Raw genomic sequence first — 16,537 nt, 5'->3', positions numbered from 1 at the left:
AACTGTAAACTCATTTACTGATTCAGCACACAATTCTAGTAGTGATTGTTAGCCCTCTGACTTGGGCCTTGGCTTTTGGCCCTAGACTCAGTCCTAGGCTGAAAGGTTGATTCAGGTACAGTTAAGTTTTCTGGTTAAAATCATCATTGGGTTCAGTGATCCACTGTCCCTCTGAAAGGCAGCACGAGTAGAGAAGCTACAAATACACTTCCAAACTGTGCTTTAGTGCTGGTTTTACCTTAACCGCACACTGCACAGCCAAGAGAAATTTAGCAGGAGTTGACCAAAAAAACAGACCAAATACCTCTAGAAGAAAGCCTGATGCAGCAACTAATATAAGCTGCAAAAAGGGACAGAAATTTGTTTTCTTCTGCTTTGAGATTGGTCACTTCAGAACATGAGTCCAAGGCACATATCCTTAAGAGGAGATGCTCTACTGCTGTCTCATTTGCCAGATTATCCTTCAGTTCCAGGCTTTCAACAGGATGTGACTGGTTCACGCTCCAGGACAGGAAAGGAGTTAAAGTTTGAAGCCAGAATGAATGGCCACAATGCCTGACGTTAGACTTTCGTAAGTCACCTTGTGGAAACCTGCATCTTCTATCATCTCCTTGAACTCTACCTATAACACAAGGAAAGATACAGCAAGGATTGCCTGGATTTCAACTTTAGGGTCTTTGTTTTAAGCTATAGAAGTTTTGTACCTGAGATGGGAACCTTCGGATACTTTCTACAAGGTACTGATAGGACTTCCAGTCTCCGGCAATGACCTCTCCCAGGACAGGAATGACCTGGAAGCTATATAGGTCATAAAGCCTAAGCAAACAAAAAGGTAAAAGATTAAGATTGAACATCCCCTGATTTCTCCCCTAGATAAGAAACAAGAAGCTCTAAGTCTGGGGTCACAAACTCATAGGGCTATAGGGATCAAGCCAGTACCTGAAATAAGTGAAGTGGGCTGGGTGTGGTGACAGGTGCGGTTCAGAAAGTGTCATAAAAGTGGAGAAAGGGCGGTTACTACTCAGCTGTGACTACTGCATGTGGGAATATGGGCCTCCCCAGGGTTGCCACGTGTCTGATTTCTCAAATGAAGCTGGAAATCTAGATTTTTATGTAAAATTCCCTGATTTTTAAATATAGAACTCTAAGTCAATTTCTTAAAATGCCACGAGTCAAACAAAATATATACGTAGGCCAACTTGGGCCTGGCTTGAGACTCTTCTGGCCTAGGTATTGGCGTTCAGAACTGGCTGACCTCTGAGGTGGCACTGTCCTGTGGGACTCTGAGGTAGAAAACCTTTTTTTTTTTTTTTTTAATATTTTTTTTCTTTTTTGGGGTGTGTGTGTGTGAAAATCCTTTGGCTAGGCCATAAAGACAAAGCCCTCTTAACAATGCCAACCTGGATATGAGGGGATTGTTCACTTGGCTAAACTCCAGGCAGAGAAACCGTCCTCCTGGTTTCAGGACCCGATGGGCTTCCTGGAGTGCCTGAGCGAGACAAAGAACAGGACACGTTCCTCAGTCAACCTCACTCAATCCCACGAGGCCAGGACAGCTCTAGCATCTGTGGGTGTTATAAAAATGATCATTTTCCACAGATCCCTAGTTCATTTTCCGTTGGGAAGTTGTAATAGCAGAAATAACCCTATGTATCCTAAATGCTGTAGGCATACTGCTGCTCGTGACTAGAGGTGGTTAGTTGGAGTAATCTAAACTGAAGGGCTGGAATTAGGAATCCATTTAAAAAGGATAAATAAAAAAATAAACTGAAGGGCAAGTTTAGAATGATCTATCAAAGTCACAATGGATATTCTCTTTGATAAATTTTGCTCCAAAGAATCTATCTTACAGAAATGCTTTTACTGTAGAAATGACATGTGTATGGATTACTCACTGTATTAAATAAAAATTACAGGAGGCCATTGTTTTGGACTAAGTTTCTGCACTAGGCCTCGACAGACCAGATTAAAAATCAAAATGGAGTCACTCATGCTAACATTTCACGTCCTCAAACCTAACCTAAGTTGTCACCTGACCTGAGAAATCAGGAGAAAGACATACAGCCAATTTCTTTAACAGGCCTGTTTAAACCTACAATCCACATGATAATGATGTTCCCTCTGCTTTAATTCTTACCCAGAAAAAGGTAGCTTGAAGTAATCTGATGTTAACTAGTCAGTTATTTTTCTATTATTTTGTCTCCCTGTCTCCCCTTACAAGAAAAGTGGCTTTGAATGAACTAATATGCCCTTTGTTCTTTGTTTCTCTGCTTTTTTCAGCCTTTCTTTGACTATAAAGCCAACCTCTTCTAATTTTTTTTTCTTTTTTCTTGAACAGTGCTGTGGAGAAAAAAGCCAACCTCTTCTGCTCAGCTCACTGGAACACTTTCTATTTTATGCTATTTTATGGAATGATGTTATCTTTAAACTAAATTCATTATAATTTTGTCTTTTGACAACTGTTTGAACAGCAAAAGATGAGAAACATCTCAAACTAACGATTAATGTAGTAATCTAGTAAAATTACGGATGGAATCTATTCAGTTATTTTCAAAAAAGAGGAACCAGCAATCTTTATATACTGACATGGAAAAATCTTTGATATATACATATGTGTATAAATGTATGTATGTATTTAAAAGCAACTGGCAAAATGTTTAGTATGCTAACTTTGCATTAAAAAGAAAGAAAATAATATCTACACCAAATATGCACAAAACATCTTGCAAAGGTGACCGTCTCTGAAGGAAGAGGAGGCACTAGATGGCCAGGAGACAAGGATAGGAGGGAGATTTTCATTGATATACCCTTTTTTACCTTTTGAACTTTGAACCTCTTAAATTTTTTAAAATTAAAAGACGGCCGGGCGTGGTGGCTCACGCCTGTAATCCTAGCCCTCTGGGAGGCTGAGGCGGGTGGATCGCTCCAGGTCAGGAGTTCAAGACCAGCCTGAGCGAGACCCCGTCTCTACTAAAAATAGAAATAAATTATCTGGCCAACTAAAAATATATATAGAAAAAAAATTAGCCGGGCATGGTGGCTCATGCCTGTAGTCCCAGCTACTCGGGAGGCTGAGGCAGTAGGATCGCTTAAGCCCAGGAGTTTGAGGTTGCTGTGAGCTAGGCTGACGCCACGGCACTCACTCTAGCCCGGGCAACAAAGTGAGACTCTGTCTCAAAAAAAAAAAAAAATTAAAAAAAAAATAAAATAAAATTAAAAGACATAATAAACTGGCTACAAACATAGGACAGGTCATACAAACCAAGCCAAAGAGCACCATAAACAAAGTCCCACCCAGGCACAGGACGCAAGCAACGGGAGCCCACATTACAGAAATGAAACTAGTTGCCTTGCGCATGGTCTTCACATGTTTTGAACAGAACGTCAAAGGAGGAATAAAGAACAGTTGCACCAGATTAAGAGCTGACCATGCCCTTCTCCCTGTAGGAGAACCATGAATCTAACTACCTTCTGCCAAAATAGTGTTTGAGGGCTTTTTTCTGTGTCAGCCTCTGTTACGTCTCTGATCTCCAAACTCACAGGGTCAGACAGCTTCACAAGTGAGAGGAGACAGATGAAAGACCAGAGCACAACTAACAGTCCCAAAGATGTGAAAACCAACCCAAGCAATACAGACTTCTACAGGATTGCTCTGGGGGTTTTGGTCTTTTTGCATTTTTGTGACTATAAAAGTCGCCAATTTAAAGGATTGAGGTCCCTAAGCTTGAAATAGTCATTCTACTGAAGTGCGGGGCTCTTTAAAAAGTTTTTCAAAAGATTTTTAAAAATTCCCTCCTTTTTTTTTCTCATTCACTGTAGCTCTACTCCAAGAGAACTAATATCCTGGGAGTCACATAAGCTGAGGATGCGGCCATTCATACCTGATCAACGTGTGTGACATTCCGGATCCCAAAGGCTATGGTGTAAATATCAAACTTGTCATCATCAAAGGGCAGTTCTTCAGCATCTCCCAATACCCATGTAAGTCCTGAAAGAGAAAATCAGTTCTCGGTCTCAGTCTGGGTAGCTGTCTTTCCTGCACCTGGTGAATTTGTTTTGTGTAGAGCACTGTGGTTAAGGGGCCAGGTCCTGGGGTAAGGCTGCCTGGATTCTAATACCAGCTTTGCCATTTAATCATTTATTTATTAGCTGTACCTATATATTTTTTTCTTTTTCTTTTTTTTTTCTTTTTTAAGATATAGGGTCTCACTCTGTCATCCAGGCTAGAGTGGAATGGCGAGATCACAGCTCACTGCAACCTTGAACTCCTAGGTCAAGCAATCCTCGGGCTTTAGCCTCTTGAGTAGCTGGGACTACAGGCATGTGCCACCATGCCTGGCTAACAGCTGTATATTCTTGAATAAACTATTTTGTCTCAGTTTCCTCATCTGTAAGTTGGAATTAATAATAGTGCCCACTTCATAAGGTTATTGGAAGTAGTAAAGGAGTTACTCTAAGTACAGAATTTAAAAGTTATATTGGTTTTATTGGAGTCATACAGAATCAGTGTGTAGACTCCAGCTATGTCATAAATTCAGAAAACACCTGAGGGCCCCCCTATCAGGATGGCCCTGTCCTCTAAGGATCCTGATTTGGCTTTAACATTATTCAACCTGCAGCAAAATCAACATAAAATATAAAAAGAAGGCCCTACAGAGGAAGGTAAATGAAAATAACCTTTCTGGAAAGCAAACTAGCGGTATCTAACAAGAATCTTAAAAAGAAACATAGTCAGGCGCCATGGCTCACGCCTGTAATCCTAGCACTCTGGGAGGCCAAGGCAGGCAGATCATTTGAGCTCAGGAGTTTGAGACCAGCCTGAGCAAAAGTGAGACCCTGTCTCTACTAAAAATAGAAAGAAATGATTTGGACAGCTAAAAATATACATAGAAAAAAATTAGCCAGGCATGGTGGTACATGCCTGTAGTCCCAGTAACTCAGGAGGCTGAGGCAGGAGGATTGCTTAAGCCCAGGAATTTGAGGTTGCTGTGAGCTAGGCTGATGCCACGGCACTCTAGCCAGGACAAAAGAGCGAGACTCCGTCTCCAAAAAAATAAATAAATAAAATACATAACCATGCTACTCATAAAAAATGTCTTTACATATTAACATTTATATGAATTAAATAATTTATGGGATCTTTCTACTCAGTTTCAACTAGTTTTCATGATGCTTTTTGCAAAGGCATTATTGTTGGAGATTGATAAAGCAAGGAGGAAAGGCAAAGAAAACTGTACTAAGCGGCACTTGGTAATTCCAATGCAGGTGCATTTGTTTTGGTGGTTACGAGAGCTTGACGAGCAAGCTATGCCGTGGAAGATACGATTCCAGAAATGGAATGTTACCTATCATTTCAATATCTTTGTTTTCCATTCTTTATGGCTAAGCACCAGAGAGAAGGGAAAAATGCTTGTCAGTAGGAGTAAGGAAACATAGTGCCTTTGTCTAAAAACACTAGTGACTGTCTGTCTTCTGATCAGTGTTGACGGTTAACAAAAGAGCCGTTCATCTTGGGGGCCAAGTGGGCTGTAGGCAGCTCCTTCCAGGGGTGGGAGGAGGAGGAGGAAGAATTGAGCTAAAATAACCATAGACACTCATGGTGGGGGAGGAGGTAGAGAGAAATGCTGATGTTGATCTGAGGGACTTTCTTTTCTTTGTTATCTACCACTGCCTCTCACAGAGGCTGCCTGCAATGCCTGGCCAGCTTGGAAGAGGGCAGTGCAGTGGCTCTGAACAGCTGGGTCAATGGGGCACAGCTGCCAGGATCATTCATTTTACTTGAAAAAATTGGGGGGAAATGAGTATTTTAAAATATTAAACAGAAAGCCAAATGTAAAATTTACCTTCTTTTTGTTTTTTGTAGACACAGGGTCTCGCTATATTGCCCAGGCTCCTCTTGAACTCCTGGCCTCAAGTGATCCTCCCGCCTCAGCCTCCCAAAGTGCTGGGATTATTTATAGGTGTGAACCACCGCGCCCAGCCCTAAAATATATATTTTTAAGGTAGTGCCCAATTCATCCATTTTGAGCTTGCAGTGGACTCCTAGAGACATGTAGTCACTTGCTTATCTGCTGCTGGTATCTACTGTGGTAGGGAAGTTTGAGGAGTACTGTTCATGGGTGTTTCTTTGTATCAGTTGGGTCCTCTGAAAAACAGATGCTGAGATGGAGGAGGAAGTGCAAAAGGGAGGAAGGGCAACACCTAGGGAGGATGAAAGGAAGAGGAAGACAGAGCAGGAAAAGCCTGGAAGACCTCCATGCAGATCTGAAAAAGCCTCAGCCTATGCAATAAGGAGCTTTGGGGCAAAGACTGGCTGCTGAAAGAGTCCTGCTTGGGAAATGTCCAGGCCCTGGTAGACCCATGGCACTCAGTCATTGGCTGGGGGCTGCCAGGAAAGAGCCTGGCCTTGCTCAAAAGCTGAGGCAGAGGCTGTTAGCTAATTGTACTCCTTGTGGCTGAAAGGCAAGTCTTTCTTTACAGGAGATCCAAGCTCCAGTTCTACGTCAATCAAACCAGCCTAGTACTGACAGAGTGGAATGGCTCAAGAATGGGAATGATACGCTGAGGTCATCTTGGAGCTGCTACAAACTGAAAGCAAAATTTCTGTCTCAGGGTCCACAAGCTGAGATCTGAACATTCTGCTCCAATTTGGGATCTAACACTTAAAAGTTGTATGACTTCGAGTAAGATTCTTGCTCTCTTTGGGCTTTATTTCCCCTGTCACCTAGAGCTGTATTCTAGCTCAGGGAGTTGGTGAAATAATGTATCTAGCCCCACACAAATGGACTCAGCCACAAAAATTATCTTCAACACCTGCCCATCTATAAGTTTTTGAAAGGTGGAAAATAAAGCATTTCACCATTTCACACATTTCCATTTTATTTTATAAACATCCAGACATTTCCTCTGTGTCCCCTTTCTGTAGGACTCACCAGCTTTGTGTCCTTGAGCAAAGGCTTTCTGCTTTCCCACCTTTAGCATCTCCTTGTTGATGTCACAGACCATGACGTGGGAACCGCCCAAGGAATCCTCTTCATTCTGGTATTTTTTGGCAATTTCTTCCCAGGATAAATTTTGTTGAGCCCTTAACTGCCTCTTCTTCTTTCTTTGATGCTGAGCCTGAACATAATTAAGGAACCGGAATGCAATGTCACCTGTGGGAAGCCAACAGGAGGAAAGATGCAGACGAAAAGAAAAACAAAAAGGAAGAAATTGCATTTCCTAAACCAAAAGGAACAACAAAGGTGCAGGAGTGGATGAGTGTTTGAAAATGGAAGTTTCTACTCATTTCATCGCTAACTTTTTTTTAAGAGATGAGGTCTCACCGTGGTGCCCAGGCTGGCCTGGCACTCCTGGGCTCAAGTGATTCTTCTGCCTCAGACTCCACAGTAGCTGGAACTATAAACACACACCACTCTTCCTGGCTAGTCTTTCTTTTTATAATTTAAAAACAATTTTTATAAAAGTGACATAAGCATATCATTATAAGCAATATTTCCCTGCCCCCCCAAGACTAAAAAATCAAAGCGCAGTCACCCATGCTAAAGTTCCAAGTCACCCAATCTAAACTAAGCAGTTTTCTGACTTTCAAGAAATCAGGAGAAGCTGGGTGTGGTGGCATGTGTAGTCCCAGCTACTTGGGAGGTAAGGAGAAAGGATCACTTGAGCCCAGGAGTTCCAGACCAGCATGGGCAATATAACAAGACTCCCTGAAACAACCCCCCTTCCCCCCCAAAAATCAGGAGTCAGGAGAAAGAGATCACAACCAATTTCCCAATCAGGCCAGTTTAAATGTTCAATTGACATGATAAGGAAGTTCCCTCTGCCTTAACCATTACACAAAAAACGTAGCCTTGGCCAGGCGCGGTGGCTCACGCCTGTAATCCTAGCACTCTGGGAGGCCGAGGCGGGTGGATTGCTCAAGGTCAGGAGTTTGAGACCAGCCTTAGCAAGAGCGAGACCCCGTCTCTACTAAAAATAGAAAGAAATTATCTGGCCAACTAAAAAATATATATAGAAAAAAAAATTAGCCGGGCATGGTGGTGCATGCCTGTAGTCCCAGCTACTGGGGAGGCTGAGGCAGTAGGATCGCTTAAGCCCAGGAGTTTGAGGTTGCTGTGAGCTAGGCTGACACCACGGCACTCACTCTAGCCCGGGCAACACAGTGAGACTCTGTCTCAAAAAAAAAAAAAAAAAAAAAAAAAAAAAAGTAGCCTGGTGTAAACTAATCAGTTATTTTTTTTATTATTCTGTCTCACTGTCCTTGCCTTACAAGAAAGGACTAATACTCTCTTTGTTCTTTGATTGTCTGCTTTCTTTAGCCTTTCTCTGTCTATAAAGCCAACCTCTTCTGCTCAGCACATCAGAACACTTATTCTACTTTATGGAATGAAATGTTGCCCAATGTTAAAACTGCAAATAAAGCCAACCGAGATCTTTAAACTAAATTTGTTGGAATTTTGTCTTTTGACACAAGTTTAGGTACCCAGACACCATCTCTCCCATTCTTTCATCTTTCTCCATGGTTACAGCTATTTCTTTACTTACCAAACGTACAATTAAATCTTGCCCTCAGCATCTCTGCTTGCCTCTATCTTCCCAATAGATTTACCACTTTTCACAGATACCTTCGTAACCTGGACTAAAAAACTAAACTGTTCAGTATTTTATTTCTTGTTCCATCAACTATAGACAGTATATATATATTTGTTTGACAGGGTCTTGCTCAGTCACCCACGCTGGAGTGCAATGGCCTTGTCATAGCTCTCTGCAACCTCAAATTCCTGGGCTCAAGCAGTCGTCATGCCTCGGCCTCCCAAGTAGCTGAGACTACAGGTGTGTGCCACCATGCCCAGCTAATTTTTCTATTTTTTTGAGGTAGAGTCTCACTCTTGCTTAGGCTGGCTCAGTATCTCTTGACTCCTTTCAACCTGCTATCACATATACTATGATGATATTGTCAAGACTGATAATATTTTGTTTGTTCTATAGCTACAATTAAGTCTTCCATGCTTTGTTGATGGCTTGAGTCTAAAAGCTGAAAATCAAGTGTTTATATTACTGTGACCTGGTAAATACCGTTCAGGGCAAATCCAGTGCTTTCTAGAATCACATTTCCTTTCTTATAATGCTGTTTCCTTGTCTTTGTTTTCCTTACACTATTTGCAAGAAATATATCTTTAAGTATCTCTAGTCTCTCCATCCAATTGGGTATTCTCCAGTCACTTTTTTTATATTTCAATATATTTATATGTATTCATTTAAAAAATTTAAAAACATAAATGGGGATCATGTTATATATACATTGTTACACAATTTGTTTTTTTCTTCCCACTTAATATGTCCTTAAGACCTTTCCATCAGTACTTACAGGTTTTCTGTATTCTTTTAAATAGCTACATAGGCCAGGCACAGTGGCTCATGCTTATAATCCCAGCACTTTGGGAGGCTGAGGTGGGAGGATCTCCTGAGGCCAGGAGTTCAAAACCAGCCTAAGTAACATAGCAAGACACTGCCTCTATAATAAATTAAAAATAATTAGCTGGTTGCGGTGGTGCACACCTGTCATCACAGCTACTTGGGAGCATGAAGCACAGGATTGCTTGAGCCTAGGAGATCGAGGCTGAAGTGAGCTATGATCAGACCACTACACTTCAGCCTGGGCAAGAGAGCAAGACCATGTCTCCAAAAATGAATAAACAAATAAACAAAAAATAAATAGCTCCACATAAAATGGATATATCTTAATTTAAAGCCATTTCTTTATTGGGAAGAAATACGTTATTTCCAATTTTTCACGATTACTATTAAAATATTAATAAATATGATGCAATGAACATATTTGTAGCTATATCTTTGTGCAAGTTTTTCTTTAGGCTAGATAGCTAGAATTAAAGATGTGGGATCCTAGATGATGTGCATTTTAGATTCTGATAGATTGTGCTAAATTTTCCTCCACAGAGCAAGATGTCTTATTGCCCTCTGATTTTCCATTTTGGGAGAGGACCACAACAACAAAACCACACATAAACATATTTCAAATATAGAGATTATTCTATTGAAATTTATTATTACGTACTATTCTATTATTATGCAGTATCATATCATTGCATTATATTTATACTTTACATTATTCTAATGTAATTTAACATGTGTAATGACATCACCAAGATGCAGTTTAGAGACCCATGACATTTGTGCAACAAGTAACAAAGGACCACGCATAAACAATTAAGCTTTTGATACCTGATATGAGAACAGATTAGGCAGAAAAAGCTGCCCAGAAAACTTATGTAGTACGATAAAATGCTCCCCCACAGAAGATAAGATGGTTATATACGTGGTGAAATGTCACTAGTCAAAAATTTCGTCTTTTTACTTTGTAATCCTATGTATTTTAGAAAAGTGACAGGCACAAAGCTGATAGTCTGTGCTTTTGATTAATATTCAGTCAAAAAGAAAAGTACACACCGCTCTCAGAAGTTACAAGTATCCTGATTTTCAGTGACCATCTTCAGTCTAATTAATGGTAGCTGAGCTAGGTCATTCCAACAAGAGACACTAATTTCTGTAAGGGATGCTCAGTGGTTCTCAAGGCTACCAAACTCGGTGTTACCTGTGCCTCCAGCAACATCAAGCAGCTGGGTCCCAGGAACTGGACGCATCTTCCAGAGCAGCAAATCCTTCCAAACACGATGGATACCAAGACTCATCATATCATTCATCACATCATACTTCTTGGCCACACTTTCAAACACCTGATAGACTGACATGGGAGAAACACACACAATTGTGCTATTAACAGGATTCACTTGAAAAAATCCTGAATGAAAAAGAAGGAAGCTTTTGTTGTTGTTGTTGTTTTTAACCCCTGAGTGGAACCAGATGGAAGAAGGCTTTTTTTCCCCTTAAAATTACCTGTTTTTGCAAGCAGAAGCTGAGCCATAATGTTTGATGGCCAAATCTACAGCTTAACATTACCTCTTTAGAAAGAGGCGTAAAAGTACTTCATGTAAAAAATCAACCTGTTTATTTTGGAGACAGGCTCTTGCTTTGTTGCTCAGGCATGAGGGCAGTGGTGTGATCATAGTCCACTGCAACCTCAACCTCCTGGGCTCAAGTGATCCTCCTGCCTTAGCCTCCAAAGTAGCTGGACTACAGGTGCACACCACCACGCCTGGCTAATTTTTCTATTTCTTGTAGAGATGGGGTCTTGCTATGTTGCTCAGGCTGGTCTTGAACTCCTGATCTCAAGCAATGCTCCTGCCTTGGCCTCCCAAAGTGCTAGGATTACAGGCGTAGGCCACCATGCTGAGCGTGTCTTAGTTTCTTAGTTATCTTTATCTAGAATTCAATAATGCTATACATGTACTTGGTACTAAATAGATGTTTCTGTTTCTTGAAGGATAGGGTGGGGGGAATTAGAATTTTTCTCATGGTTATTATAATAAAAGACAACAAAATCCATTATAAAGATACATGACTAATGGATGGGAAGACCTTAGTTCATCTCTGCCTGCATCACTGAGAACCTCACGTACAATTTGGTGGGCAGATAGATGGGAAGTTGTGAATTAGGGCAAGTCACACATAGAGGGTCCTCATGAATCTTCTCCATAGGATCAAGACAGATTATTGAGTCTGGTATAGTCATCTTCAGTGATGTTGAAAAAAAAAAAAAGAAGAATCTGGTATAGCTGGAGAAAGAGTCTACCTATCCAAGACATTCAGAACAGTGTCCTCTTAAAGCTATATTTAGCTTCTTTGCACCTCAGTTTCTCTGCCCATAAGATGTCAGTGCCAGCTCCCTACCTCCCTGCCATAAAGCTGAATTAGATAATAAACGGGAAATGCTTTGAGTTCCTTAGATGAAATGTGCGGCATAGATCTAAAACATTACTGTCCTCTGCTGAATCAGACTACAGAGTCCCTCTTTAACTGAATCTTGGATGCCTATTCTCAGCCTTGGGATCTCCAAGCTTGCTCTTTTCATCTGAACATCTTTTGGAGTATCTGAGGGACTCTAAGTCTCAACCTACTGAGTATAAACAGTCCTTACTAGCCAGGCGCAGTAGCATGCAGCTGTAGTCTTAGCTACTCAGGAGGCTGAAATGGGAGGATTGCTAGAGCCCAGGAGTTAAAAGCTGCAGTGTGCTACGATTGTGCCTACAAATAGCCACTACACTCCAGGCTGGGCAATATAGTGAGACCCTGTCTCAAATAAATAAATAAATAAATAAATAGTCCTTGCTTTGCATGGTTCTGATATGCATGAATTTATTGAGGTTTAGTTAAATAACATCAATCCCCCAATATCACCATTCAAATACAGCGGTATATTAACTGTGAATAATTGCATAAAGTACAAACTTCACTAGTTCTTCAGTCCACAAATCCCTATGTAAATAACACAGATGCAGCATGCATGATCAGTGCCCAATCATGTCACTTCTTTCACAGACTGTAGGTGGCTGGTCACTGTGTATCAGTTACTCAGTTTACATGCAGACAGCAAAGCATGTAATTGTGTTGCCTCCTTATCTCTCGGTGATAAACCCATGTGGCACAACTGGATAAATGAAAGAGAAAACTGGGCAACAAAAATGAAAAGTGCAGCAAAGTGCAATTCGAACAGAATATCAGTAGAGTTACAGGAGAAACAGATGACTGTGGGAATGTTACACTGCCGCCACTGGATAGACTCTACACACACAGTCAGAGGAACTTTGTGAAGATGAACTTACTGACATAAATGAGAAATGTGGTTGTGACGAAAAGGTTGAAGATGTCCTAGAGGAAGTGATACCAGCAAAAAATTTCACATTCAAGAAATTCTTGGAGATATTTCATGACATTGAAAGCGCAAAGGATAAAATGTTTAGAAGTTGATAAAAACTTAGAAAGGAATATAGCAATTTGCCAAGGCATAGAAAAGATGCTCTCTCCCTGTTGTAACTTCTATGACAAGAAGGTAGCAAACAGTGTTCAAACTACTCTTGGTAAATTTTCTACAAAGAAATAAAACAATTTAATTCTCAATATTTCTAATTTTTTATTAGAATTATTGTTTAATTAAAAAAATATGGGGGTTGAGAAGGCAAGGGCAATATACGTAACCTAAACTTTTGTACCCCTACATTATGCTGAAATTAGAAAAAAAAATGACAAAATTAAAGAAATAATAAAAAAATAAAATAGAAAAAAATAAATAAAGGGGACCAATCTCAAAAAAAAAAAATTTAGGCTTAAATTTTAAAATCTTAAAAATTTTAATTACATTAATTAAAATTAAATATAATTTAAAATTACAATGTAATAAATGTTAGCTTTACTACAAATTTTTTTCACATCCCTATAAATTTATAACTGACAGAATTTTTGACGGTCAATTATTTTTAAAGGTCATGGAACAATTGTAATTTTTTTGCATTGATTATTAAGATATTTGTGCATGATTTCAGGTTTCGTGGTCATTTTTACAGTTTTGCATTACTGTGCAAAGCAAGGACTGTCTGTACTGCAATCTCAGTTCCCAATCTGGAATCCATATTTAGCTCAGTTGGTAACTGTTCCCCTGCTTGTCATTGTTTGAAATGTTGATTATACATTGTAAAGTACAATGCAGAAGTTAGGCATTATTACTGTTATTAAATACTGGGTGAGAGCACATGCTTTGGGAGCAACCCACCTGATTTCAAATCTCAGCTCTGCCACTTATTAGCAGAATCTTGGGCAAGTGACTTAATATCTTTGTTTCACAGTTTCTTCATTTATAAAACCAGCCTAATAGTTCCTACCCCCACGGGGTTGTATTTATAACAATTAATATGAAGTATTTTAAAAAGTTTCAGATCCTCAATAAATGCTTGTTTTTATCGTACTTGGTTCCACTTATTTCACTCCATAAGCAGTTATCAAACTCCTAATGTGCATCAGGCAGTGAGGAAATAGAAATGAATGAGCCACTGTCCCACCTTTCTGGGCATTCACAGTCCTGTGAAATAAACAGTAATTTGAATTCAATGTTCAAAGAGTTAACAGTAGAGCTATGCATTTAGCAATGTTGAGGTGGGAAGTAATACTCAAGGTAGTCTTTAAAGGGATGGGAAATTACACCATGGGTTCTTTCTCTTATTTCGTGGGTGAACCCAGTAAAGGAACCTCTCAGAGGCTCACCTTATCTATCTGTAAAATGGGCATAATACCTTCCTCATTATATATGGTACAGAAGGAGTTAAAAACAGTCCTTTTCCTTTCCCATGTCTGTGGCACAGTGCTGACAAAAAGAAACTGCTCAACAATATCTAACATTTATTGAGCAGTTACTAAGTGCCAGGCACTGTTCACAGTGCTTTCATGCATAAAGTAATCTAATCCTCACAAGAACTCTAGGAGAAGGGTTACTATTATTCCTATTTGGCAAATTTGGAAGTTGAGGCACAGAAAAGACAGTTTCCTTCTTTCTTTCTATAAAAAATGACCTCTCTTTTTAGCAAGAGATTAAGAACATGGGCTTTGGAGTCAGGCTAAACTGGGATGGAATACTTGTTTCGCCACGTAATAGCTATGTTAAATTGGGCAACTTCTTGCTTCACCTCTAAGTCTCAATTTCCTCACGTGTGATATGGGGATAACAATATCCACCATTGGAAAGTTAAAGTGAGAATTGGAAATAACGCTTGTACGGCGCTTGGCACATCATAAACGCTCAATTGGCGGGATAAGTACTCTGATTAAAAAGAGGGGCCCTGTAAGCTCTGCTGGGTCAGGCAGGTGGGACTCCTTGGAAATCAAGACTGCACAGAGGGCCTGGCGCCGTGGCTCAGGCCTGTAATCCTAGCACTCTGGGAGGCTGAGGAGGGAGGATCATTTGAGCCCAGGGGTTCGAGACCAGCCTGAGCAAGAGCGAGACCCCGTCTCTACTAAAAATAGAAATTATCCGGACAACTAAGAACATATACAGAAAAAATCAGCCGGACATGGTGGCACGTGCCTGTAGTCTCAGCTACTGGGGAGGCTGAGGCAGTAGGATCGCTTGAGCCCAGGAGTGTGAGGTTGCTGTGAGCTAGGCTGACGCCACGGCACTCACTCTAGCCTGGGCAACAGTGTGAGACTCTGTCTCAAAAAAAAAAAAAAAAGACCGCACAGAGAACAGCATCGCAGCTAACCGGATGTTAAATCAATCCTCAGTTGGGCAGAAGAAACTAGATCGCGGTCAGATCCCTCCCTCCGCCCTCTCGCCCTTTTCACCTTTGCCCCCTTTCTCTTTCTCCGACACAGTCTCAAACCCGAAGTGCGTTTCCGTTGTCGCTTTCTCTTGGGACAAGAGCCGCACACCCAGTGGGCCCCCGGGCCAGGAGCTACGAAGCCCAGGGAGCTGGCAGCCCCGCATCGCCCGCGACCATCCACGGCCGCAGTACCTCCATAACACGCAACTCCTGGGGGCCGCCATCTTGACAATCTGGCAGAGAGTACGCGGTTTGCGTCACCAGACGGACTACGGCGGCTGGCAGGAGACACTATTAACCGAATGCGCCCTGAACCCTGATGTTAAGGAGCTATGTGTAATCTCCGGGATCCGAAGACTAGTTAGTCTTTTGAGTTCCCGAAATCCCTTCCTCTTTCTTCCCAAACTGAAGTCAGAATTCACCAGGAATGAGGGGACTTAAAAGAAGCCCGCAGTCACCTCTCAGCGGCCATGTCTCTGAATCCTGGCAACCAGTAATAAGAATACTAACTTGCAAAATATCGAGTAACTTTTGCTTTGTGGTGCGGAAGGGGGAAACTGAGGCATGGTGTACTTAAAACGCCAACATCACGGGGTCAATTCCTGCAAACTTTGTTGTGCAGGGGAATCACCTGGTTTGATCTTTAACATGCAGATTCCTGGCCCCACCCTTTCCAGAGATTTTGAATCCGTAAATCTGGTATGTATCACTGGAATCTTTATTTGAACAAACTTCTCTGGTGATTCTCATGCAAGGGGATTTGCAGACCATTGTTGAGAACCATATGCTAGACTACTCTGGAAAAATAAACATAGGAAAGACTGTTTTTTGTCCATTTTATGAACCTAGGAACTTCATAAATAGGAACCAAAGCTGTGGTATCCATTTAGCAAATCAGAACCAAACACGACTCATGCTTTGTCCCCTGCTGACACAAAGCTACGTTTCTAGCTCCAAATGGCATGTCATGGGTGTTTTACTTCAACTGCAGATTTTCAGTCTTTTTTTATGGAAAGGGTAATGTAGACCATCTTGTGCAAAAGAAAGGGTGGAGGTGTTGAGTTTTGCTTGGATTACTGTGTGTTTCTGATTTTTTTGTTTGCTTGGGTTTTTTTTTTTGTTTGTTTTGAGACAGGGTCTCACTATGTTGTCTGGGCTAGAGTGCTGTGGAGTCAACCTAACTCACAGCAACCTCAGACTCCTGGGCTCAAGCGATCCTCCTGCCTCAACCTCCCAAGTAGCTGGGATTAGAGGCATGCACTGCCGCGCCTGGCCTGTTTCTGCTTTAATTCCCATTTAAATGTATGTTT

General features: G+C 41.0%; 1 protein-coding gene across 1 annotated transcript; it reads right to left on the bottom strand.

Moving 5' to 3' along the window:
- On the bottom strand, positions 1–15,470 carry COQ5 (coenzyme Q5, methyltransferase). The gene is made up of 7 exons (XM_045534669.1): positions 15,250–15,470; positions 10,616–10,765; positions 6,933–7,154; positions 3,882–3,988; positions 1,401–1,489; positions 705–816; positions 1–622 (listed from the first exon to the last, which is right to left on the bottom strand). Exons 1-7 carry the CDS (start codon positions 15,449–15,451, stop codon positions 521–523), a joined length of 984 nt encoding a protein of 327 aa, XP_045390625.1. The 5' UTR covers positions 15,452–15,470; the 3' UTR covers positions 1–520.
- Between the last annotated feature and the right edge of the window lie 1,067 nt (positions 15,471–16,537).

This window comes from Lemur catta, chromosome 21, assembly GCF_020740605.2.
Source record: "Lemur catta isolate mLemCat1 chromosome 21, mLemCat1.pri, whole genome shotgun sequence".
NCBI classification, from domain to species: Eukaryota; Metazoa; Chordata; class Mammalia; order Primates; family Lemuridae; genus Lemur; species Lemur catta.
Note: the sequence above shows the minus strand (reverse complement) of the source record. Positions and strands in the feature narration are given on the sequence as shown.